Source organism: Pongo pygmaeus, chromosome 15, assembly GCF_028885625.2.
Source record: "Pongo pygmaeus isolate AG05252 chromosome 15, NHGRI_mPonPyg2-v2.0_pri, whole genome shotgun sequence".
Lineage (NCBI taxonomy): Eukaryota > Metazoa > Chordata > Mammalia > Primates > Hominidae > Pongo > Pongo pygmaeus.
The window spans coordinates 105,038,514-105,064,074 of record NC_072388.2 but is presented as its reverse complement, the minus strand read 5'-3'; the positions used below and the strand labels follow the sequence as shown (position 1 = coordinate 105,064,074).

Genomic DNA, 25,561 nt, shown 5'->3' with positions numbered 1-25,561 from the left:
CAGCAAAGTCTCAGGATACAAAATCAATGTACAAAAATCACAAGCATTCTTATACACCAACAACAGACAAACAGGGAGCCAAATCATGAGTGAACTCCCATTCACAATTGCTTCAAAGAGAAAAAAATACCTAGGAATCCAACTTACAAGGGATGTGAAGGACCTCTTCAAGGAGAACTACAAATCACTGCTCAATGAAATCAAAGAGGATACAAACAAATGGAAGAACATTCCATGCTCATGGGTAGGAAGAATCAATATCGTGAACATGGCCATACTGCCCAAGGTAATTTACAGATTCAATGCCATCCCCATCAAGCTACCAATGACTTTCTTCACAGAATTGGAAAAAACTACTTTAAAGTTCACATGAAACCAAAAAAGAGCCCACATCGCCAAGTCAATCCTAAGCCAAAAGAACAAAACTGGAGGCATCACACTACCTGACTTCACACTATACTACAAGGCTACAGTAACCAAAACAGCATGGTACTGGTACCAAAACAGAGATATAGATCAATGGAACAGAACAGAGCCCTCAGAAATAATGCCGCATACCTACAACTATCTGATCTTTGACAAACCTGACAAAAACAAGAAATGGGGAAAGGATTACCTATTTAATAAATGGTGCTGGGAAAACTGCCTAGCCATATGCAGAAAGCTGAAACTGGATCCCTTCCTTACACCGTATACAAAAATCAATTCAAGATGGATTAAAGACTTAAACATTAGACCTAAAGCCATAAAAACCCTAGAAGAAAACCTAGGCAATACCATTCAGGACATAGGCATGGGCAAGGACTTCGTGTCTAAAACACAAAAAGCAATGGCAACAAAAGCAAAAATTGACAAATGGGATCTAATTAAACTAAAGAGCTTCTGCACAGTGAAAGAAACTATCATCAGAGTGAACAGGCAACCTACAAAATGGGAGAAATTTTTCACAACCTACTCATCTGACAAAGGGCTAATATCCAGAATCTACAATGAACTCAAACAAATTTACAAGAAAAAAACAAACCACCCCATCAAAAAGTGGGTGAAGGACATGAATAGACACTTCTCAAAATAAGACATTTATGCAGCCAAAAAACACATGAAAAAATGCTCACCATCACTGGCCATCAGAGAAATGCATATCAAAACCACAATGAGATACCATCTCACACCAGTTAGAATGGCAATCATTAAAAAGTCAGGAAACAACAGGTGCTGGAGAGGATGTGGAGAAATAGGAACACTTTTACACTGTTGGTGGGACTGTAAACTAGTTCAACCATTGTGGAAGTCAGTGTGGCGATTCCTCAGGGATCTAGAACTAGAAATACCATTTGACCCAGCCATCCCATTACTGGGTATATACCCAAAGGACTATAAATCATGCTGCTATAAAGACACATGCACACATATGTGTATTGCGGCATTATTCACAATAGCAAAGACTTGGAACCAACCCAAATGTCCAACAATGATAGACTGGATTAAGAAAATGTGGCACATATACACCATGGAATACTATGCAGCCATAAAAAATGATGAGTTCATGTCCTTTGTAGGGACATGGATGAAATTGGAAATCATCATTCTCAGTAAACTATCGCAAGAACAAAAAACCAAACATTCACATATTCTCACTCACAGGTGGGAATTGAACAATGAGAACACATGGACACAGGAAGGGGAACATCACACTCTGGGGACTGTTGCGGGGTGGGGGGAGGGGGAGGGATAGCATTGGGAGATATACCTAATGCTAGATGACGAGTTAGTGGGTGCAGCGCACCAGCATGGCACATGTATACATACGTAACTAATCTGCACATTGCACACATGTACCCTAAAACCTAAAGTATAATAATAATAAATAAATAAGTAAAGGAAAAAGAAAAAAAAAGAACTGATAAACAAATTCAGTAAAGCTGCAGGGTACAAAATCAACATACAAAAATCAGTAGCATTTCTATATGCCAACAATGACCAATGTGAAAAAGAAATTAAAAAGTAACCCTATTTACAATAACCACAAATAAACATCTAGGAATTAACCAAAGAGGTGAAAGATTTCTATAATGAAAACTATAAAACACTGATGAAAGAAATTGAAGAGTACACCAAAAAATGGAAAGCTATTGCATGTTCATGGATTAGAAGAATCAGTGTTGTTACAATGTCCATACTATCCAAAGCAATCTGCAGATTCGATGCAATCCCTATCAAAATACCAATGACATCATTCACAGAAATAGAAAAAAAAATCCTAAAATTTACGTGGCACCACAAAGACCCAGAATAGCCAAAGCTCTCCCAAGCAAAAAGAACAAAACTGTAGGAATGACATTGCCTGTCTTCAAATTGTACTACAGAGCTATAGATAGTAACCAAAACAGTGTGGTACTGGCATAAAAACAGACACAGAGACGAACAGAACAAAATTTAAAAACCCAGAAACAAATCCACACACCTACAGCAAATTCATTTTTGACAAAGTTGCCAAGAACATACTCTGGGGAATAGATAATGACATCTCTTCAATAAATAGTGTGGGGAAAACTGGATATCCGTATACATAACAGTGAAACTAGACCCCTCTCTCTCTCACTATATACAAAAGTCAAACCAAAATGGTTTAAGGACTTAAATCTAAGACCTCATACTACGAAACCACTGCAAGACAACCTTGGCGGAAACTCTCCAAGACATCAGTCCAGGCAAAGATTTCTTGAGTAATATCCCACAAGCACAGACAACCAAAGCAAAAATGGACAAATGGGATCACATCAAGTTGAAAAGCTTCTGCACAGTAAAGGAAACAATCAACAAAATGAAGAGACAACCCACAGAATGGGAGAAAATATTTGAAAAATACCCATCTGGCAAGGGATTAAAAACCAGAATATATACAGAATATATAAGGAGCTCAAACAGTGTTATAGAAAAAAAATCTAATAATCTCATTTAAAAATGGGAAAAATGTTAGAATAGACATTTCTTAAAATAAGACATACAGATGGCAAACCGACACGGAAAGGTGCTCAACATCATGGATTATCAGAGAAACACAATCAAAACTAAACACAGTCAAAACCAAAACTAAAATGTGCTATCATCTCACCCCAGTTAAAATGGCTGATATCCAGAAGACAGGCAATGACAAATGCTGGCAAGGATGTGGGGAAAAGGGAGCCCTCATACACTCTTGGTAGGATTGTAAATTAGTACAACCACTGTGGAGAGCAGCATGAAAGCTCCTCAAAAAACTGAAAGAGAGCTACCACAGGATCCAGCAATCCTACTGCTGGGTATATACCACAAAAGAAAGGAAGTCAGTATATGAAGAGGTATCTGCACTCCCATGTTTATTGCAGCCCTGTTCACAACAGCCAAGATTTGGAAGCAACCTAAGTGTCCATCAGCAGTTGAATGTATAAAGAAAATGTGGTGCATATACACAATGGAGTATTATTCAATAATAAAAAGGAATGAGATTGAGTCATCTGCAACAACATGGATGGAACTGGAGATCATTCTGTTAAGTGAAATAAGCCAGGCACAGAAAGACAAACATTACAATGTTCTTACTTATTAATGAGATCTAAAAATCAAAACAATTGCACCCATGTTCATAAAGAGTAAAAGGATGGTTACCAGACGCTGAGAACAGTAGTAGGGAGATAGGGAAAGGTGGGAATGGTTAATGGGTACAAAAAAATAGAAAGAATGAATAAGACTTACTATTTGATAGCACAACAAGGTGGCTATAGTCAATAATTTAGTTGTACATTTTTAATAACGAAAGGTGTATAATTGGATTGTTTGTTACACAAAGGATAATGCTTAAGGGGATGGATACCCCATTGTCCCTGATGTGATTATTTCACATTGCATGCCTAGATCAAAACATCCAATGTACCCCATAAATATATACATCTATGTACCCCACAAATATATACATCTTCTATGTACCCATAAATATATACATCTTCTATGTACCCATAAATATATACATCTTCTATGTACCCCATAAATATATACATCTTCTATGTACCCTATATATACATCTTCTATGTACCCCATAAATATATACATCTTCTATGTACCCCATAAATATATACATCTTCTATGTACCCCATAAATATATACATCTTCTATGTACCCCATAAATATATACATCTTCTATGTACCCATAAACATTCTGTGAAATAAAATATATAAAAAGAGGTGACAGATATGGAAGACAGGCAAAGAAGAGATGACATCCACATAATCTGAGTCCCTAAGAGAGAATGGAGTCCAGTGCATTTGCTGGTAGACATCTCAGGAGCCACCATTCTGAGCCAATTTTCTCTGGCTCTCAGTACACCCTACCAATACGTGGGCAATCTTGTTTTATTTCAGGATAAAGTTTTTGAAATTATAGATTTAAGTATGCTTTCTGTTCTATTACTTTTGGTAATTAATTTTAGAAAGAACTAATTTGGGCACAAATTCGAAAAAATTCTAATTCCAGAAGAAAACACACAATCATCTATAAGGGGGACGATGGCCAGTCCCAGATTTCTCACCAGCCACATTCAAGATCAGCAAATGGTAGGACAACACCTGTAGGGTCCTTAAGGGGGAAAGAAGTGGTGGCTAGTCCAGAGTCTATATACAGCCAACTATTCTTGAAGAACAAAGGCTGCTGAAAAGGAGTTCCAAACATTCTATAATCCATAATCTCATGATGAAACTACTAGAGGAAGACCGCCAGCTGTCAAAAGGTGCTTGGAGAACCCAGGGCCAAGAACCAAAAGTAAATATTAAGTGTCCTTAACTGCAAGACTAAGACAGAAATGACTGTGGGGGACAGTGTGGCCTCAACAGAGATGAAATGATGTCTGCCTGACAAACTGGACATTTTACAATGATCAAAACACAGAATATGAGATAGAGAGCACTTCTGAATTACTGCCTCACTCCAAATAACTCTCAGCCAAAGGACATCAGTAAAACCAAATTGGGCATATTAGACAGTACAAACAAATTCTAAGAAAATAATATTACTGACTACAATCATATGATGCCAGAGATGGAGGGGAAAAGGAAGAGGAAACCAGGTAATTTCATACTCGTATATAGTAAAGAACTAAAATACATTGTCCAAAGAAGAACAAAGAATATTTTGGAAAGTGATAAATGTAGCCACTACACATAGAAGATAGCAAAGAACAAGAAAACTTAAGATGGAAAACTTTTGGAAGTATAAAAATTGAAAACATAAACTACTAAGATAGGATTGAAGACAAACAGATCTATGAAAACAACAAACATGAATGGTCTTAACTTGCCTATTAAAAGGAAGAGACTTTCAAATTGGACCCCAAGATAAAACCCAACTCTATATAGCATATGAGTATTACACATAAAATGGTAAAAGCTGAAAAAACTTGGGCAAAATTCACCCCAAGCAAATTCCACTGTTTCCTCTGGGACAAGATGCCAAGCTCCATGCTAGGGAAGATGATTCTCCTCAGACCTTCTCCTCACTCTCCCAGTCCTCTTAGGGAAGGAATTGGGTGTTAGTGGAGGGAAACTCTGCCGATTATCAGCTGCAGCAGCAGTATGCTCCTGCGTTGCTTCTGACCTGGGAAATGAAGCAGCAAGACTCTCTGCTGTGTCTTTGCCCAGAAGGGCCTTCCCCCCAGGCTGGCAGGAGCAGCAGTGGAAGCGTGGAAATCACATCTCCAACAGCAGAGACCATCAGGAGTGGAGCCTTGGGTATGAGGGAAACAACGCATTCTCCCTAGCCTGGGAGTGACAGACAGGGTCATTCCTCACAGTGATACCCCTGTGTTCTAGCCATCTGGCCAACCACAGAGCCAGCCCAGAGCCAGCCCCTCGCCAACCTGGAACCTGGCCAGCTCACCAAGCTGCACCATAGGCCTGGAAGGCGTGGAGACCTGCTGCAGTGCCCTGTCCTCCGGTGAGGCCTGCCATCCCTGCCAATGGTCGCCTCTGGCTTCTCCTTCTCCAGGACAGCACAGTCCAGAGGCTCAGTGCCCGGCGTAGGTGTTGCCCCCCTGCTTCTGGGCCCAGACCCTCCCTTGTTGCTGACCCCGGGCCTTTCCCTCTGGCTTGGACGTCCAGGGCCCTGTCTCAGCTGGGGAGCTGCTCCTGCTCAAGGACTGTCTTCAGCGGGATCGAAAGGCCATGTCCTGAACAATGCGTGGGCCACGTGAGCAGAGCAGGATCTAAAGGCTGCATCCTAAACAGTGCATGGGCCACGTGAGCAGAGCGGGATCTAAAGGCCACGTCCTAAACAGTGCGTGCACCACGTGAGTGGAGCGCCCTCTCCACTGCCCTCGGGGCTGCAGCTCTCAGCTCAGCTCCCAGCCCTGCTCAGGGCAGCCAGGCCAAGAGGTACCATCCAGGCTAAGTGACCCTGAGGGGGATCAGGTACCCCAGGAGATGCCAGCTGTGGGGAGAGGCTGGGGGGCCAACTCGACCTGGCCTGTGGGCCCTGTCCTGGCCACTCATTGCAGGATCCAGCCGCCACGCCTGTGACAGTCGTGTGCTTTCCCTGGTGTGTGCTTGTGGCAGGTGGGGGCAGAGGGTGTGCTTCCAGGACCCAGCCACAGGATGCTGTGGAAGGAGCTGGGCCCAGGCACCTGCAAAGCCACGGGCATGGGGGTCTCTAGCCCCTCCACAGCTCTTCACACAGGGACCATGTACAAGGGCCTCGTGGGCCTGCGGGTCTGCTAGAGCTGAACAGGCCTCTGAAGTGTGTGAAAAGGCAGGGCCAAGGAGGAGCTGGACGCAGGCAAGGGGTGGAGCCGGTGCTTCTGGAGGGACCTGGAAACTCCACCCCTCACCCCTGCAAAGGACACAGGAGGCCCCAGAGCTGAGACCATCAGAGGAAGAGCCTTGGGAAAGGGCTGGGGGCTCAAGGAGTTCTACCACGAACTGTGAGCCCCCCAGTGAGTCTCAAAGGGCAGCTCAGAACCCCACTGCTTCCTCAGACAGCAGGACCCCAATGCAGGAGGAGAGGGAAGGCCAGGCCCTCCCTCCCCCAGCCCAGGGATCCAGAGGCCCAGGCATGGCGACATGAGGCAAAGCCCACCCTCAGCCTGCTCCCTTGACCCTTGACCCTTGACCCTGCCTGCACCCCCCAGGGCCAGCAGTCCTCAGGCCAGAGAGCCACTCACCCAGCGCCAGAGCACCCTCCTCCTCACTCCCTCACCTCACCCCCTCACAGGACCCTCCCCGGCCATCAGGGCCCAACCACCCCTAAACAAATGGGTTCTCGGCCACTCCGCCAGCGCCAGGCCACCCTCCTCCTCACTCCCCCACCTCACCCCCTCACAGGTGCCTCCCCAGCCATCAGGGCCCAACCACCCCTAAACAAATGGGTTCTCAGCTCCTCATGGCTGGAGGTGGGTTCTCTCACCATTCCCAGCCTAAGACTCCGTCCCCCTGCTGGCAACTGTTCAACCATGTCTAGAGAGATCCACTGTCCCAGAGAGCACCTCAGGGTCCCCCGTCCTGCCTGGAACCCTGTAGGAAACCCCACAAACCGCCGCCATTCTGTCCACACCCCTACAGGAGCCCCACCCAACTCTCTCCCCACATCCAGGCTTCCCTCCCAGACCCCTCATCCCTGTCCGCACGGTGCCCGAGGGAGCCTTCTTGGGCAGCACCTAAGCAAGCCCCCAGCACCCTTCAGCCCCTTCAAGGCACTCAGGCCCCCTTTCCACCCAGCCTCAGCAAACCACCTGCATCCTCCAACGACAGGTCCCAGCCTCCCAGCCTTTGCCTTGCCTGTTCCTCTCCCTGGACCTCTGCCCCGACATAGACCCTCCCCAGCAAGCCTGCAGGGGCACCTCCCCTGCCCCCAGACACCCTGTGCCCGTCAGTTCACCCCCAGCAGAGGTCCTCACCAGGCACACCCCCATGCTCACACCTGGCCGTGGCCTCGGCCTCCCTGAGGGCCCCACCCAGCCCAAGTCTTGCCAGTGGTGCGTGCAAAGCCCCTCACCCAGACTCAGCGGAAGGCAGCCAGTGCAGGCCTGGGGAGGGGCTCTCCTTAGACCACCTTGCACCTTCCCTGGCACCCACCATGGGAAGAGCTGAGACCTCACTGAGGACCAGCTGAGGCGCAGAGAAGGGACCCAGCACTCATGGACACACAGGGAGCCCACGCCAGGGCGCCGTGGTGAGTGAGGCCCAGCGCCACCCGCTGAGGCCTCCCGTTCAGTGGAACGACGGTGAACAGGTGGAACCAACCAGGCAACCCCCGCAGGGCCCCACAGACAGGATCAGAGCAGGAAAGGCTCCCTGCCCCTGCGGGCCAGCAAGGAGCCCTGGCGGGGACCGTGGCCCTCCAGGCGAGGAGGCTCTCCCAGCCACCGCCACCCGGGCCTCTCTGCTGCTGGGAAAACAACTCAGAAAGCAAGCAGATGAGAGGTGGCGTGACAGACCCAGCTTCAGATCTGCTCTAATTTACAAAAGAAAAGGAAAAACACACTTGGCAGTCTTCAGCACTCCAATGATTCTTAACAGCAGCAAATCATTGGCACGAGACTCCAGAGTGACTGGCAGGGTTGAGGGCTGGGGTCTCCCGCGTGTTTTGGGGCTAACAGCAGAAGGGAGAGCACTGGCAAAGGTGCTGGGGGCCCCTGGACCTGACCCGCCCTGGAGGCCGCAGCCAGACCAGCCCCCGGCCCCGCAGGCCCACTACCAGCTGCAGGGTTTTGGCTGAGCTGGGAACCACCGTGCTAACTGGGGACAGAGTGATTGGCAGCTCTACAAAAACCATGCTCCCCGGGGACCCCGGCTGTGGGTTTCTGCAGCCCCTGGCTCAGGGCTGACTCACCGTGGCCGAATACTTCAAGCACTGGGGCCAGGGCATCCTGGTCACCGTCTCCTCAGGTGAGTCTGCTGTCTGGGGATAGTGGGGAGCCAGGTGTACTGGGCCAGGCAAGGGCTTTGGCCTCAGACTTGGGGACAGGTGCTCAGCAAAGGAGGTCGGCAGGAGGGCGGATGGTGTGTTTTTGTGTGGGAGAAGCAGGAGGGCAGAGGCTGTGCTACTGGTACTTCGATCTCTGGGGCCGTGGCACCCTGGTCACCGTCTCCTCAGGTGAGTCCCACTGCAGCCCCTTCCCAGTCTTCTCTGTCCAGGCACCAGGCCAGGTCTCTGGGGTCTGCAGCCGGTCTGGGTCTGGCCTGAGGCCACACCAGCTGCCATCCCTGGGGTCTCCGCCATGGGCTGCACGCCAGAGCCCTGCTGTCACTTAGCCCTGGGGCCAGCTGGAGCCCCCAAGGACAGGCAGGGACCCCGCTGGGCTTCGGCCCCGTCAGGGACCCTCCACAGGTGGCAAGCAGGCTGAGGGCAGGGACGGGAAGGAGAACTTGTGGGCAGAGCCAGGGCCGGGGCTGGGCGCTGGCTGTTCATGTGCTAGGGACCAGGCCCGCACTTTAGTGTGGCTACAAGTACTTGGAGCACTGGGTCCAGGGCAGCCCGGCCACCGTCTCCCTGGGAACTTCACCGCTCCCTGCCTGGGTCTCAGCCTAGGGGTCTGTGTGGCTGGGGACAGGGACACCGGCTGCCTCTGCTCTGTGCTTGGGCCATGTGACCCATTTGAGTGTCCTGCACGGGCACGGGTTTGTGTCTGGGCAGGAACAGGGACTGTGTCCCTGTGTGATGCTTTTGATATCTGGGGCCTAGGGGTCGTGGTCACCGTCTCTTCAGGTAAGATGGCTTTCTTTCTGCCTCCTTTCTCTGGGCCCAGTGTCCTCTGTCCTGGAGCTGGGAGATAATGTCTGGGGGCTCCTTGGTCTGCGCTGGGCCATGTGGGGCCCTCCGGGGCTCCTTCTGGGGCTGTTTGGGACCACGTTCAGCAGAAGGCCTTTCTTTGGGAACTGGGACTCTGCTCCTGGGGCAAAGGGTGGGCAGAGTCATGCTTGCGCTGGGGACAGAATGACCTTGGGACACGGGGCTGGCTGCCACGGCCGGCCCGGGACAGTCAGAGAGTCAGGTTTTTGTGCACCCCTTAACGGGGCCTCCCACAATGTGACTACTTTGAGTACTGGGGCCAGGGAACCCTGCTCACCGTCTCCTCAGGTGAGTCCTCACAACCTCTCTCCTGCTTTAACTCTGAAGGGTTTTGCTGCATTTTGGGGGGGGAAATAAGAGTGTCTGGGTCTCCTGCCAAGAAAGCCCCAGAACAGACTCGGTGGGCTCAGGACGACACCCTGAGGCAACAGCGGCCACACAGACGAGGGGCAAGGGCTCCAGACGCTCCCTCCTCCTGAGCCCAGCAGCATGGGTCTCTCTGTGGTCAGGGCCACCCTGGGCCTCTGGGGTCCCATGCCCAGCAACCCCCGGGCTCTCCCCGGGCTCAGTCTGAAAGAGTCACAGGGACTTAGCGGGGTGCCAGTTCTTGCCCGGGGTCCTGGCATTGTTGTCACAATGTGACAACCAGTTCGACCCCTGGGGCCAGGGAACCCTGGTCACCGTCTCCCCAGGTGAGTCCTCACCAACCCCTCTCTGAGTCCACTTAGGGAGACTCGGCTTGCCGGGGTCTCAGGGTCAGAGTCTTGGAGGCATTTTGGAGGTCAGGAAAGAAAGCCGGGGAGAGGGACCCTTCCAATGGGAACCCAGCCTGTCCTCCCCAAGTCTGGCCACAGATGTCGGCAGCTGGGGGGCTCCTTTGGCTGGTCTGGGGTGACCTCTCTCCGCTTCACCTGGAGCATTCTCAGGGGCTGTCGTGATGATAGCGTGGTGGGACTCTGTCCCGCTCCGAGGCACCCGCTCTCTGGGACGGGTGCCCCCCAGGGTTTTTGGACTCCTGGGGGTGACTTAGCAGCCGTCTGCTTGCAGTTGGACTTCCCAGGCTGACAGTGGTCTGGCTTCTGAGGGGTCAGGCCAGAATGTGGGGTACGTGGGAGGCCAGCAGAGGGTTCCATGAGAAGGGCAGGACAGGGCCACGGACAGTCAGCTTCCATGCGATGCCTGGAGACAGAAGGTCTCTGGGTGGCTGGGTTTTTGTGGGGTGAGGATGGACACTCTGCCATTGTGATTACTACGGTATGGACTTCTGGGACCAAGGGACCATGGTCACCGTCTCCTCAGGTAAGAATGGCCACTCTAGGGCCTTTGTTTTCTGCTATTGCCTGTGGGGTTTTCTGAGCTTTGCAGGTTTGTCCTCGGGACATATTCCGAGGGGACCTGGGCGGACTGGCCAGGAGGGGACGGGCACTGGCGTGCCTTGGGGATCTGGGAGCCTCTGTGGATTTTCCAATGCCTTTGGAAAATGGGACTCAGGTTGGGTGCGTCTGATGGAGTAACTGAGCCTGGGGGCTTGGGGAGCCACATTTGGATGAGATGCCAGAACAAACCAGGGGTCTTAGTGATGGCTGAGGAATGTGTCTCAGGAGCGGTGTCTGTAGGACTGCAAGATCGCTGCACAGACAGCGAATTGTGAAATATTTTCTTTAGAATTATGAGGTGCGCTGTGTGTCAACCTGCATCTTAAATTCTTTATTGGCTGGAAAGAGAACTGTCGGAGTGGGTGAATCCAGCCAGGAGGGACGTGTAGCTTTGGTCTTGATGAGAGCAGGGCTGGGGGCAGGGGTGGCCCAGAAACGGTGGCTGCCATCCTGACAGGGGCTTAGGAAGGCTCCAGGAGCTCAGTGCCTTGAAGTTGGTTTCCAAGAGAAAAGGATTGTTCATCTTAGGAGGCGTGCTTACTAAATGTTAAAAGACGATATGTTTGAAGTGGCTTCTGAGAAAAATGGTTAAGAAAATTATGACTTAAAAATGTGAGAGATTTTCAAGTATATTAATTTTTTTAACTGTCCAAGTATTTGAAATTCTTATCATTTGATTAACACCCATGAGTGATATATCTCTGGAATTGAGGCCAAAGCAAGTTCAGCTAAGAAATACTAGCACAGTGCTGTCAGCCCCGATGCAGGACTGAGTTTTGACCATCATAAATCAAGTTTTTTTTTTAATTAATTGAGCGAAGCTGGAAGCAGATGATGAATTAGAGTCAAGATGGCTGCATGGGGGTCTCCAGCACCCACAACAGGTGGCAGGAAGCAGGTCACCGCAAGAGTCTATTTTAGGAAGCAAAAAAACACAATTGGTAAATTTATCACTTCTGGTTGTGAAGAGGTGGTTTTGCCCAGGCCCAGATCTGAAAGTGCTCTACTGAGCAAAACAACACCTGGACGATTTGCGTTTCTAAAATAAGGCGAGGCTGACCGAAACTGAAAAGGCTTTTTTTAACTATCTGAATTTCGTTTCCAATCTTAGCTTATCAACTGCTAGTTTGTGCAAACAGCATATCAACTTCTAAACTGCATTCATTTTTAAAGTAAGATGTTTAAGAAATTAAACAGTCTTAGGGAGAGTTTATGACTGTATTCAAAACGTTTTTTAAATTAGCTTGTTATCCCTTCATATGATAATTAATCTCAAACACTTTTTCAATACCTCAGAGCATTATTTTTATAATGACTATGTTCACAATCTTTTTAGGTTAACTCGTTTTCTCTTTGTGATTAAGGAGAAACACTTTGATATTCTGGTAGAATGGCCTTCATTTTAGTATTTTTCAAGACCACTTTTCAACTACTCACTTTAGGATAAGTTTTAGGTAAAATGTGCATCATTATCCTGAATTATTTCAGTTAAGCATGTTAGTTGGTGGCATAATAGAAAACTCAGTCAGATAGTGCCGAAGACAGGACTGTGGAGACACCTTAGAAGGACAGGTTCTGTTCGGCATCACCGATTTGGCGTCAGCAGGACTGGCCTAGCGGAGGCTCTGGGAGGGTGGCTGCCAGGCCCGGCCTGGGCTTTGGGTATCCCCAGGCTACCCAGAGCTGGGATGCGTGGCTTCTGCCACCAGGCTGACTGGCTGCTCAGGCCCCAGCCCTTGTTAATGGACTTGGAGGAACGATTCCATGCCACAGCCTTGCAAGGCTCACAGTGACCAGGCACCTGACATGGTAAGAGACAGGCAGCTGCCGCTGCTGCATTCGCTTCTCTTAAAACTTTGTATTTGATGTCTTATTTCCACTAGAAGGGGAATTGGACTTAATTGCTTGATGAAGAGCAGGAGACTCATTTATGTGAGTCTTTTGAGTGACCATTGTCTGGGTCACTCCCATTTAGCTTTCCCTAAAGCCCATTTGAAGGAGAGGTCGCACGAGCTGCTCCACAACCTCTGAATGGGGATGGCATGGGTAATGATGCTTAAGAACATACCAAGCCCACTGGCATCGCCCTTGTCTAAGTCATTGACTGTAGGTCATCATCGCACCCTTGAAAGTAGCCCATGCCTTCCAAAGCGATTTATGGTAAATGGCAGAATTTTAAGTGGCAAATTCAGATAAAATGCATTTCTTGGTTGTTTCCAATGGTGACTGTTATCTAAAGGGAATTTAAAGGCAGGGGTTTATTTCAGACTCAGAAGGGAGGGGATGCTTCGGGAAGGTGGAGGCTCTGAGCATCTCAATACCCTCCTCTCGGTACAGAAGCTATGCTGCCGCTTCTAGAGCAGGGGGACCTGCTCATTTTTATCACAGTACAGGCTCCTAAATCCTTGGTCTCATTCTCAAGATGTTTTAATGACTTTAAAGCAGGAAAGAAATATTCCACCCACGTAGTGGAGGGTGGTAATGATTGGTACTGCTTTGGAACAAAAACCCAGGTGGCGCTGGGGCAGGACTGCAGGAAACTGGGGTATCAAGTAGAGGGAGACAAAAGATGGAAGCCAGCCTGGCTGTGCAGGAACCCGGCAATGAGATGGCTTTAGCTGAGACAAGCAGGTCTGGTGGGCTGACTGTTTCTGGCCATGACAACTCCAACCAGCTTTCAGAAATGGACTCAGATGGGCAAAACTGACCTAAGCTGACCTAGACTAAACAAAGCTGAACTGGGCTGAGCTGAGCTGAACTGGGCTGAGTTGAACTGGGTTGAGCTGAGCTGAGCTGGGCTAAGTTGCACTAGGTGAGCTGAGCTGAGCTGGGCTTGGCTGCACTAAGCTGGGCTGAGCTGGGCAGGGCTGGGCTATGCTGAGCTGGGCTGAGCTGGGCTGAGCAGGGCTGGGCTGAGCTGAGCTGGGCTGAGTTGTGCTGAGCAAGGCTAGGCTGAGCTGAGCTGAACTGAGCTGGGCTGCACTGGGCTGGGCTGGGCTGAGCTGAGCTGGGCTGGGCTGGGCTGAGCGGGGCTGAGCTGGGCTGAGCTGAGCTAGGCTGGGCTGGGCTGGGCTGAGCCAAGCTGAACCGGGTTGAGCCGAGCTGAACCGGGTTGAGCCAAGCTGAACCGGGTTGAGTGTGCTGTGCTGGGCTGAGCCAAGCTAGGTCGAGCTGAGCCGAGTTGAGCTTAGCTGGGCTGAGCTAACCTGGGCAGGGCTGAGCTGGGCTGAGCTAACCTGGACTGGGGCTGAGCTAACCTGGGCTGGGGCTGAGCTAACCTGGGCTGGGCTCAGCTGAGCTGAGCTAGGCTGGGCTGGGCTGGGCTGAACCAAGCTGAACTGGGCTGAGCAGGCTGTGTTAGGCTGAGCCAAGCTGGGCCAAGCTCAGCAGAGCTGAGCCGAGCTGAGCTTAGCTGGGCTGAGCTGGGCTGAGCTGAGCTGAGCCGAGCTGAACTGGGCTGAACGGACTGAGCAGAGCAGGGCCGAGCTGAGTAGAGCTAAGCCAAGGCTGGGATGGGCTAACCTGGGCTGGGCTGAGCTGAACTGGGTTGGGCAGGGCTGGGCGGGGCTGAGTTGGGTTGAGCTAAGCTGAACTAGGGTGAGCTGGGCTGAGCCAGGCTGGATTGGGCTGAATTGAGCTGACCTGGGCTGGGGCTGAGCTGACCTGGGCTGGGGCTGAGCTAACCTGGGCTGGGCTCAGCTGAGCTGAGCTACGCTGGGCTGGGCTGGGCTGAGCCGAGCTGAACTGGGCTGAGCAGGCTGTATCGGGCTAAGCCAAGCTGGGCCGAGCTCAGCAGAGCTGAGCCGAGCTGAGCTTAGCTGGGCTGAGCTAACCAGGGCTGGGCTGAGCTGGGCTGAGCTAAGCCGAGCTGAACAGGGCTGAACGGGCTGAGCCGAGCAGGGCCAAGCTGAGCAGAGCTAAGCCAAGGCTGGGCTGGGCTAACCTGGGCTGGGCTGAGCAGAGCTGGGTTGGGCAGGGCTGGGCTGGGTTGAGTTGGGCTGAGCTAAGCTGAGCTAGGGTGAGCTGGGCTGAGCCAGGCTGGATTGGGCTGAGTTGAGCTGACCTCAACTGAGCTGACCTAGGCTGAGCTGAGCTGAGCTGAAGTAGCTGTGCTGGGCTGAGCTGGGATGAGCTGGGCTGGGCTGAGCTGATTTGGGCTGGGTTGAGCAGACCTGGGCTGAGCCGGGTTGAGCTGAGCTGAACCAGGATGAGCTGGGCTGAGCTGAGCTGGGCTGGGTGGTCCGGGCTGGGCTGACCTGGACCAGGCTGGGCCAGGTTGAGCTGAGCTGAGCCGAGCTGAGCTGAGCTGAGCTGAGCTGGGATGATCTGGGCTGGGCTGGGCTGGGCTGGGCTGAGCTGACCTGGGCTGGGTTGGGCTGAGCTGAGCTGAGTTAAGCTGAGCTGAGCTGAACTGGGCTGTGCTGAGCTGGGCTGGGCTGGGCTGAGCCAGGTTGTGCCTGGCTGAACTGAGCTGGGCTAAGCTGAGCTGGGCTGAGCTGGGCTGGGATGAGCTGGGCTGAGCTGAGCTGGGCTGAGCTGAGCTGAGCTGAGCTGGGCTGAGTGGGGCCGGGCTGAGCTGAGCCAGACTGGGCTGGGCTGGGCTCAGCTGAGCTGAGCCGAACTGGGCTGGGCTGAGCTGAGCTGGGATGAGCTGGGATGAACTGGGCTGAACTGGGCTGGGTTGAGCTAAGCTAGGCTGGGCTGGGCTGGGCTGAGCTGGGATGAGCTGGACTGAACTGGGCTGAGCTGGGCTGAGCCGGGCTGAGTTGAGCAGAGCTGGGTTAAGCAGAGCTGGTTTGAGCTGGGCTGGGCTGGGCTGAGTTGAACCAGGCTGACCTGGGCTGAGCCAAGCTGGGTTGAGCCAAGCTGGGCTGGGCTGGGCTGAGCCAGGCTGGATTGAGCTGGGCTGGGCTGGGCTAAGCTGAGCTGAGCAAGGTTGAGCGAGCTGGGCTGGGTTGGGCTGAGCTGAGCTGGGCTGGGCTGGGCTAAGCTGAGCCGAGCAAGGTTGAGCGAGCTGGGCTGGGTTGGGCTGAGCTGGGCTGGGCTGAGCTGGGCTGAGTGGGGCCGGGCTGAGCTGAGCCAGACTGGGCTGGGCTGGGCTCAGTTGAGCTGAGCCGAACTGGGCTGGGCTGGGCTGAGCTGAGCTGGGATGAGCTGGGATGAACTGGGCTGAACTGGGCTGGGTTGAGCTGAGCCAGGCTGACCTGGGCTGAGCTGAGCTGGGCTGAGCTGAGCTGGGTTGAGCCGAGCTGGGCTGAGCCGAGCTGGGCTAGGCTGAGCTGGGCTGGGCTGGGCTGAGCCAGGCTGGGTTGGGCTGGGCTGGGCTGAGCTGGGCTGGGTTGAGTAGAGCTGGGTTGAGCCGATCCGGGCTGGGCTGGGCTAAGCCAGGCTAGGTTGAGCTGGGCTGGGCGGGGCTCTGCTGTGCTGTGCTGTGCTGTGCTGAGCAGGGCTGAGCTGAACTGAGCTGAGCTGGGCTGAGCTGAGCTGGGTTGAGCTAAGCTAGGCTGGGCTGGGCTGAGCTGGGATGAGCTGGACTGAACTGGGCTGAGCTGGGCTGAGCTGGGCTGAGTTAAGCAGAGCTGGGTTAAGCAGAGCTGGTTTGAGCTGGGCTGGGCTGGGCTGAGTTGAACCAGGCTGACCTGGACTGAGCCAAGCTGGGTTGAGCCAAGCTGGGCTGGGCTGGGCTGAGCCAGGCTGGATTGAGCTGGGCTGGGCTGGGCTAAGCTGAGCCGAGCAAGGTTGAGTGAGCTGGGCTGGGTTGGGCTGAGCTGAGCTGGGCTGTGCAGAACTATGCTTAGCTGGGCTGGGCTATACTGGGCTTAGCTGGGCTGGGCTATACTGGGCTTAGCTGGGCTAGGCTGAGATGGTCTTAGGTGGTCTGAGCTCAGTTAGGCTGGGCTGAGCTGGTCTGAGCTCATCTGAGTTGGGCTGAGCTGAGCCTGGCTTTGCTGAGCTGGGGTGGACTGGGCTGGATTGAGCTGGCCTGGGCTGGGCTGGGCTGGACTGAGCTGGCCTGGGCTGGGATGAACTGGAGAACATGGCACTAGGCCAATCTTCATGATCTTGTTGGACATAGATGGATAGCCTCAGCTGAGTCTACACTGTGTTCCCCATCACACCCACCCTCCCTATACTCACTCCCAGGCCTGGGTTGTCTGCCTGGGGAGACTTCAGGGTAGCTGGAGTGTGACTGAACCGGGGGCAGCAGAAGCTGGGCTGGAGGGACCGAGCTCTCTTTTGGCTGCCTGTGGGGTGTGTGGCTCCAGGCTTCACATTCAGGTATGCAACCTGGGCCCTCCAGCTGCATGTGCTGGGAGCTGAGTGTGTGCAGCACCTACGTGCTGATGCCTCAGGGGAAAGCAGGCCTGGTCCACCCAAACCTGAGCCCTCAGCCATTCTGAGCAGGGAGCCAGGGGCAGGCAGGCCTCAGAGTACAGCAGGGCAGCCAGCTGAATGGTGGCAGGGATGGCTCAGCCTGCTCCAGGAGACCCCAGGTCTGTCCAGACATTCAGTGCTGGGCCCTGCAGCAGGACGGGCTGAAGCCTGCAGCCCCGGCAGCCCTGGACAAAGACCCGAGGCCTCACCACGGCCCCGCCACCCCTGTTAGCCATGACAGTCTGGGCTTTGGAGGCCTGCAGGTAGGCTCGGCCTTGGTGGGGTAGCCACAGCGGGATGCAAGTAATGAGGGCACTCAGAACGCCACTCAGCCCCGACAGGCAGGGCATGAGGAGGCAGCTCCTCACCCTCCCTTTCTCTTTTGTCCTGCGGGTCCTCAGGGAGTGCATCCGCCCCAACCCTTTTCCCCCTCGTCTCCTGTGAGAATTCCCTGTCGGATACGAGCAGCGTGGCCGTTGGCTGCCTCGCACAGGACTTCCTTCCCGACTCCATCACTTTCTCCTGGAAATACAAGAACAACTCTGACATCAGCAGCACCCGGGGCTTCCCATCAGTCCTGACAGGGACCAAGTACGCGGCCACCTCGCAGGTGCTGCTGCCTTCCAAGGATGTCATGCAGGGCACAGACGAACACGTGGTGTGCAAAGTCCAGCACCCCAATGGCAACAAAGAAAAGAACGTGCCTCTTCCAGGTGAGGGCCGGGCCCAGCCACCGGGGCAGAGAGGGAGCCGAAGGGGGCGGGAGTGGCAGGCACTGGGCTGACACGTGTCCCTCACTGCAGTGATTGCTGAGCTGCCTCCCAAAGTGAGCATCTTCATCCCCCCCCGCGACGGCTTCTTCGGCAGCCCCCGCAAGTCCAAGCTCATCTGCCAGGCCACGGGTTTCAGCCCCCGGCAGATTCAGGTGTCCTGGCTGCGCGAGGGGAAGCAGGTGGCGTCTGGCATCACCACGGACCAGGTGCAGGCTGAGGCCAAAGAGTCTGGGCCCACGACCTACAAGGTGACCAGCACACTGACCATCAACGAGAGCGACTGGCTCAGCCAGAGCATGTTCACCTGCCGCGTGGATCACAGGGGCCTGACCTTCCAGAAGAATGCGTCCTCCATGTGTAGCCCCAGTGAGTGACCTGTCCCCAAGGGCAGCACCCACCGACACACAGGGGTCCACTCGGGTCTGGCATTCGCCACCCCAGACGCAGCCATCTACTCCCTGAGCCTTGGCTTCCCAGGGCGGCCAAGGGCAGGGGCTCGGGCGGCAGGACCCCTGGGCTCAGCAGAGGGAGCGGCTACTCTCTGGGTGGGAACCATGCCTCCGCCCACATCCACACCTGCTCCACCTCTGACTCCCTTCTCTTGACTCCAGATCCAAACACAGCCATCCGGGTCTTCGCCATCCCCCCATCCTTTGCCAGCATCTTCCTCACCAAGTCCACCAAGCTGACCTGCCTGGTCACAGACCTGGCCAGCTACGACAGCATGACCATCTCCTGGACCCGCCAGAATGGCGAAGCTGTGAAAACCCACACCAACATCTCCGAGAGCCACCCCAATGCCACCTTCAGCGCCGTGGGTGAGGCCAGCATCTGCGAGGACGACTGGAACTCCGGGGAGAGGTTCACGTGCACCGTGACCCACGCAGACCTGCCCTCGCCACTGAAGCAGACCATCTCCAGGCCCAAGGGTAGGCCCCACTCTTGCCTCTCTTCCTGCACTCCCTGGGACCTCCCTTGGCCTCTGGGGCATGGTGGAGAGCACTCCTCACTCCCCTGTTGTCTGGGCAACTGGGGAAAAGCAGACTCACCCCCAGCCCACAGGCCGGTCCCCTCACTGCCCCGCCCTCACCACCATCTGTGTTCACAGGGGTGGCCCTGCACAGGCCCGATGTCTACTTGCTGCCACCAGCCCGGGAGCAGCTGAACCTGCGGGAGTCGGCCACCATCACGTGCCTGGTGACGGGCTTCTCTCCCGCGGACGTCTTCGTGCAGTGGATGCAGAGGGGGCAGCCCTTGTCCCCGGAGAAGTATGTGACCAGCGCCCCGATGCCTGAGCCCCAGGCCCCAGGCCGGTACTTCGCCCACAGCATCCTGACCGTGTCCGAAGAGGACTGGAACACGGGGGAGACCTACACCTGCGTCGTGGCCCATGAGGCCCTGCCCAACAGGGTCACCGAGAGGACCGTGGACAAGTCCACCGGTAAACCCACCCTGTACAACGTGTCCCTGGTCATGTCCGACACAGCTGGCACCTGCTACTGACCCTGCTGGCCTGCCCACAGGCTCGGGGCGGCCGGCCGCTCTGTGTGTGTGCATGCAAACTAACCATGTCAACGGGGTGAGATGTTGCATCTTATAAAATTAGAAATAAAAAGATCCATTCAAAAGATACTGGTCCTGAGTGCACGATGCTCTGGCCTGCCGGGGCGGCGGCTGTGCTGCACCCACCCTGCGCCTCCCCTGCAGAACACCTTCCTCCACAGCCCCCACCCCTGCCTCACCCACCTGCGTGCCTCAGTGGCTTCTAGGAACCCCTGAATTCCCTGCAGCTGCTCACAGTAGGCTGACCTCAGACTTGCCATTCCTCCTACTGCTTCCAGAAAGAAAGCTGAAAGCAAGGCCACATGTATACAGGCAGCACACAGGCATGTGTGGACACACATGGACAGACACGGACACACAGACACATGGACACACAGAGACGTGCTAACCCATGGGCACACACATACACAGACATGGACACACACACAAACATATGTGGACACACATGTATAAACATGCACAGGCACACAAAGAGAACACTGACTACAGGCACACACACACATGGGCACACACACGGATGTGTGCACACATGGACACATACAGACATGTGCAGGACATGCACACACAGAGACACACTAGCACAGAGGCATACACACACAGACACACACATTCACAAACAGGTGCATGCAAACACGCACACATGTATAGACACAAGTACATGGACACATGCACACACAGAGACACACTGACACAGACACACAGGAGCATGTGCATACACTAACACGTGGACACACACATGTCTACCCACAGGCACACAACAGACAGATGGACACGCGTACACAGACACGCACACACCCACAGGCACAACATGTGTGCATGCCGGCCAGCCCCCGCCCACATTCTCCTGGTGCCCTGCCGGGTACTCTGTCCCTGCAGCAGTCTGCTCCCTGCGCTGTGCTGGCCCCGGGGCTTTGGGCCCAGGCTCTGCTTGTCCCTCTGTCTCTGCTTGGAGGTGCTGCCATGGCACCCAGCTTGGGCTCTGCCTGGGGAGCGGTGGCCCCAGGGATAGCATGTGACCCCTGCTGAGGCCAGGCTCTTGATGAAGGCAGCAGATAGCTCCCACACTCACCGGTGAGCAGAACCAGGGCCTGTGCCATGTGCCGAGAGCAGGCAGTGACTAAGCATATGGGCCCAGAGGGCAGAGTGGCTGCCCTGGGCGGCTGCTCCTCTTAGCAGGAGGCCTCAGGAGATGAGCTGGAGCAAGTCAGCCCCTGCAAATACCACCTGCTCCCCAACCCACAGCAGGGAGCAGGCAAGGTCAGACAGCAGCAGCCCGGGAAGGACCGAGCCCAAGCAGGGAAGGCAGGGCCCGAGTGAGGTCTCCACACCCAATACACAGTGCTGTCTCTGACTGGGGCCACCTCCGAGTCCCCACCACACTCTTGGCCCTTTGGAGTCCTGGGCTCCAGGTGTCTCCCAAGGGCCCATCTGTGCAGGGGATGCAACCCCCCGAATGTCCTCATCCCACTATGGAGCTCAGGTCTCCGTCTGCTCCCTGGGTCCTGGCAGGGTAGGACAAGTCCGCCAGGATGTCCCCATGTAGACTCTGCTCCAAGAGGGAGCTGGAGAGTCAGGGCCTTGGTGAGGGGGTGAGGATCGGGCACCCCCCAGCTCAGTCCTCCCACAGCACAGGGCAGGGCCACATCCCCTGCTTCCCCCTCCAGAAGAGTCAGGACATGCTGGCCGCTGCTCCACTGGTGCCCCGACCTCCGGCCCCCGCCTTGTGTCTGTGTGCTGCATCCCCCACGCTCTCTCTGCCACCCCAGGGTCCTGGGAAAAGACCTCAGAGTCCCAGCCCTGCCCAGCCTCGGCCTGTGCCCCAGCTGCATCAGCTTTCGGGGACCCAGCCCATGCCCTGGACAGTGCCTGAGCCCCCCTGCACTTGCTCTCCCCACCCCTGGGTGCAGCACAGCCTGGGGCCAAGGGTGGGCTTAGAGGATGGGCCCCGGGGGGGCTTTGCTGGGTGCCGCCCCAGCCTGACCCTATTCCCCCGTGCTGTGTCTCCTGCAGAGGGGGAGGTGAGCGCCGACGAGGAGGGCTTTGAGAACCTGTGGGCCACCGCCTCCACCTTCATCGTCCTCTTCCTCCTGAGCCTCTTCTACAGTACCACCGTCACCTTGTTCAAGGTAGCACGGCTGTGGCACAGGGAGGAGGGCGCAGGGCGAGTGTGGGGCCCAGGGAGCAGCCTGGGCTGGACGTCTAGCCCGGAGGCCCCCACACCACCCCGCTGGGTCACCTCTGCCCCAGCTCCCTTCCCGACCATGGGGAAAGCACTTCACACTGTCTCTGTTGCCCGCAGGTGAAATGATCCCAACAGAAGAACATCGGAGACCAGAAAGAGGAACTCAAAGGGGCGCTGCCTCCGGGTCTGGGGTCCTGGCCTGCGTGGCCTGTTGGCACGTTTCTCTTCGCTGCCCGGCCTCCAGTTGTGTGCTCTCACACAGGCTTCCTTCTTGACAGGCAGGGGCTGGCTGGCGTGCAGGCCACGAGGTGGGCTCTACCCCACACCGCTTTGCTGTGTATACGCTTGTTGCCCTGAAATAAATATGCACATTTTATCCATGAAACTGCTTTCTGGTGAGGGTTTTTGTTTCTTTTTCAAAACTTTCATGCTACATGGGCATCTCAAGGGGGACCCCAGTTCCAAAGGGAGCTGTGGAGAAGAGCGCTGGGTCAGCGCAGGGGGTTTTGAGGAAGCCATGTGCCCAGGAAAGGGGCCGCAGGAGCAGGTGGGCCAGACTCAGACTAGGGGCATGCCCAGCCTGATGGAAGGAAGGGGACTGAGCAGGAGAGGGTTCCAGGCCTGGTCCCCCAAGCACAACCTGAATTGGGAGACTGGGGCTCAGGCCTCAGGGGCCTCCGTGTGTGCTTCACATGCCTACAACTGCCCGGGTCACCTTGCCACTGTTTCCAGCAAGCCCAGACAGTTCTTGGCCTTGCCCCAAACCTTCGTAATGTGTGGTGCACGCCACCGGGATCCAGGAGGTGTGGGCTGAGCCCTCGAGAGCATGTGGGCCTGTCTGCACAGTGTGAGGGCCTCGCCCTCCACAGGAGCGCAGGGGTGGGGTAGCAGCCGCGCGCGTGGCAGGGGAGTGGAAGTTGGAGCAAAAGTTTCTGGTGAACAAGTGTCTTAGTCTAATCGGGCAGCTATCACAAAACACTATCGGCTGTAAAGCTTGAGCAACAGACATTTGCCTCCCACAGCTCTGGATGCTGGAAGTCTAAGATCAAGGCGCTGGCAACTTCAATGTCTGGTGAGGGCCAATTCCCAGCTCAGAGACGCGCCTCCTCTCTGCATCCTCGCGCAGCCGAAGATGGTGAAGGAGCTCTCGGGGTCTCTTTCATATAGGCACTAAGCCCATCACGAGGGCCTCATCATTTCCCAGATGCTCAGGCTCCCAGTGTCATCCCCTTGTGGATGAGGACTGGGGGGCGTGACCGTGTCGTCCTTAGAAGCCGTTAGGGAATGCATAGTGGGGAGGACAAGTCTCTGCCATCACCCTGAAGATGGGCAGGTGGTGGCCAGGCTTTGGCCAGTGCCGAAAAATGACTCCCCAGGTAAGTGGGAGCGGGATCAAAGAGCAGGGGATTTTTTCAGAGATGGCAGCCGAGCAGAAGTTGGGGGCTCATGCCGGGAGGCTCACTTGGCCATGGTGCAGTCAGCCAGAGGTGACCCACAGTCCAGGCAAAGTCAAGGACAGCAGTGGCTGTGAGACCAGGGTGGAGGCAGGTGGCTGGGGGGAGAGGACCAGGCTGGAAGGACTGGGCAGACCCCAAGGCCATAGAAGTGTCCAGAGGAAGCATGCAGGATGGCGTCTTGGGAGGGCTCATAAGCTGGGGGCCCAAAAGGAGGCCATTTCAGGTTCTGAGGAGCAGCCTGGCACTTGCTCTGAGCCAGCTGTCATGGGTATCTGGGGGCTGCTGGGTACAAGTTGTGTCCCTCCCACTAAATGTGCTCTCCACATGGACCCGGCCCACCCTTCTGTCCCGGCTGGATCCCTGAGCTGGCACCAGCCCTGCTCTCAGAGAGAATGTCCAGGAGACAGGTGGAGGTGCACGTGTGAGTCCCGGGGGAAATCCATCCTCCAACCGCGGGCTCCGAGTCGCCTCCCAGCCTCTCGCTCCAGCTTCACCCCATGTAGCTCATCACAAGCTCAACCTCCCAGGCTGGGGAAGGATGGAGTGAGGGGCCCCACACTGCCCAAGGCACACCCAGGGGGCTGGGGAGACTGCAATGGGCTGGGGCAGGGAGGCCTTGTGCAGCCTGTGGGGATGGCAGCTCAGGACAACACCCGTATCCATTAGCTAAGGCCCTGGCAACACACCCCAGAGTGCGTGGCTTAAACAACAGACGTTTATTCCGTCCTGGTTCTGCAGGCCGGGCATCTGGGATGGAGTCCTCAGCGGGGCTGGCTCCTCTGTGTCATGGGAGACTCTGTCCCAGGCTCTCTCCTTGCTGCTGGGCTTTGCCGGCCGTCTCTGCTGCTCTTGGCTTGTGGAAGCAGTGCCGTCTTCACAGGGCGTTCTCCCCATGTGCTGTCTGTGCCCAGATTCCCCCTTTTCATAAGGACAGCAGTCATATTGGATCAGAGGCTTGCCCTACTCCAGGGTGACCTCATCTGAACTTGATTGCAGCTGCAAAGACTGTTTCCAAACAAGGTCACATTCTGCGGTCCTGGGGGTTAGGACTTCAACACATGAATTTATAGAGGACACATTTTAACCCATAACAGTTGCCCTCCGCTCCCCCCATAATCATGTCCTTCTCACATGCAAAATCCCTGCATCCCATAGCAACATCTCCATGATGGCTAACCCCTTCCAGCACCAACTCTTAGTCCACAATCTCAGCGAAATATCACCTGCATCAAGTGTGGGAGAAACCCAGGGTGAGAGTCATTCTGGGGTGAAATTCCTCTCCATCTGTGGACCTTTGTAACTTGACAAGAAGTTACCTGCTTCCAAAGTACAATGATGGGGCAGGCATAGGATGGACATTCCTATTCCAAAAGGGATACATTGGAAGGGAGAGAGGAGCCATGGGTCCCAAGGAAGCCCAAACCCAGCAGGGAAAGCTGCATTAGATTTAAGGCTCAAGGCTCATCCTCCTGGCTCAATGCTCCATCTTCCAGGCACACGGGGGTGACCCCATGCTCTTTGCCCGTGGTGGCCAGAGCCCCCACAGCCTCCTCATCCTTGGCTCTGATCTCAAAGTCACCCTTCCTTCATTTTTTCTGGTCTTCTTTCCCTTCCATCCAACTGGCATTGTTTCTGCTGTTTTATAATTCACAAAATCCTTGTCAGCTTTCCATGAAATTCATGGGGGTTTGAGTCATCAGACAAGAGAGCCCTGCACAGTTATATCCTTAATAACCTTATCTCTACTCCTGGTTTCTGCTGAGATGGTTGATTGGATCCATAAGTCATGATTCCAATCTCTTTAACAAATGGTTGCCCAGACACATCCTTGGCCTTGTTTCCAGAGCACACTATTGGACAGGCTGAGAATTTTCCAGCTGTTCAAGTTGTGGGTCCTGTTTACTGAACACTTCCTCTCACATTTCACTATAAGCAGTCGGGAGAAATCAGGTTGTGCCTTCAACACTTTTCTTAGAAATATCCTCAGCTAAAATCCAAGTTCATCACTTCTAAGTCCTACT

General features: G+C 54.4%; 2 gene segments (V, D, J or C); both read left to right on the top strand.

Annotated features, from left to right (window-relative positions):
* LOC129012387 (immunoglobulin heavy constant mu-like) overlaps positions 1 to 22,483 on the top strand; it is a 227,694-nt gene extending 205,211 nt beyond the window's left edge. The window contains 7 exon segments of the C gene segment in view: positions 10,464 to 10,506; positions 17,967 to 18,278; positions 18,369 to 18,704; positions 18,950 to 19,267; positions 19,447 to 19,779; positions 21,912 to 22,027; positions 22,201 to 22,483. Coding sequence covers positions 10,464 to 10,506; positions 17,967 to 18,278; positions 18,369 to 18,704; positions 18,950 to 19,267; positions 19,447 to 19,779; positions 21,912 to 22,027; positions 22,201 to 22,209 — 1,467 coding nt within the window.
* The window catches only part of LOC129012386 (immunoglobulin heavy constant gamma 3-like), a 123,326-nt gene continuing 108,282 nt past the window's right edge, over positions 10,518 to 25,561 (top strand). Inside the window, 1 exon segment of the C gene segment in view lies at positions 10,518 to 11,113. Coding sequence covers positions 11,071 to 11,113 — 43 coding nt within the window.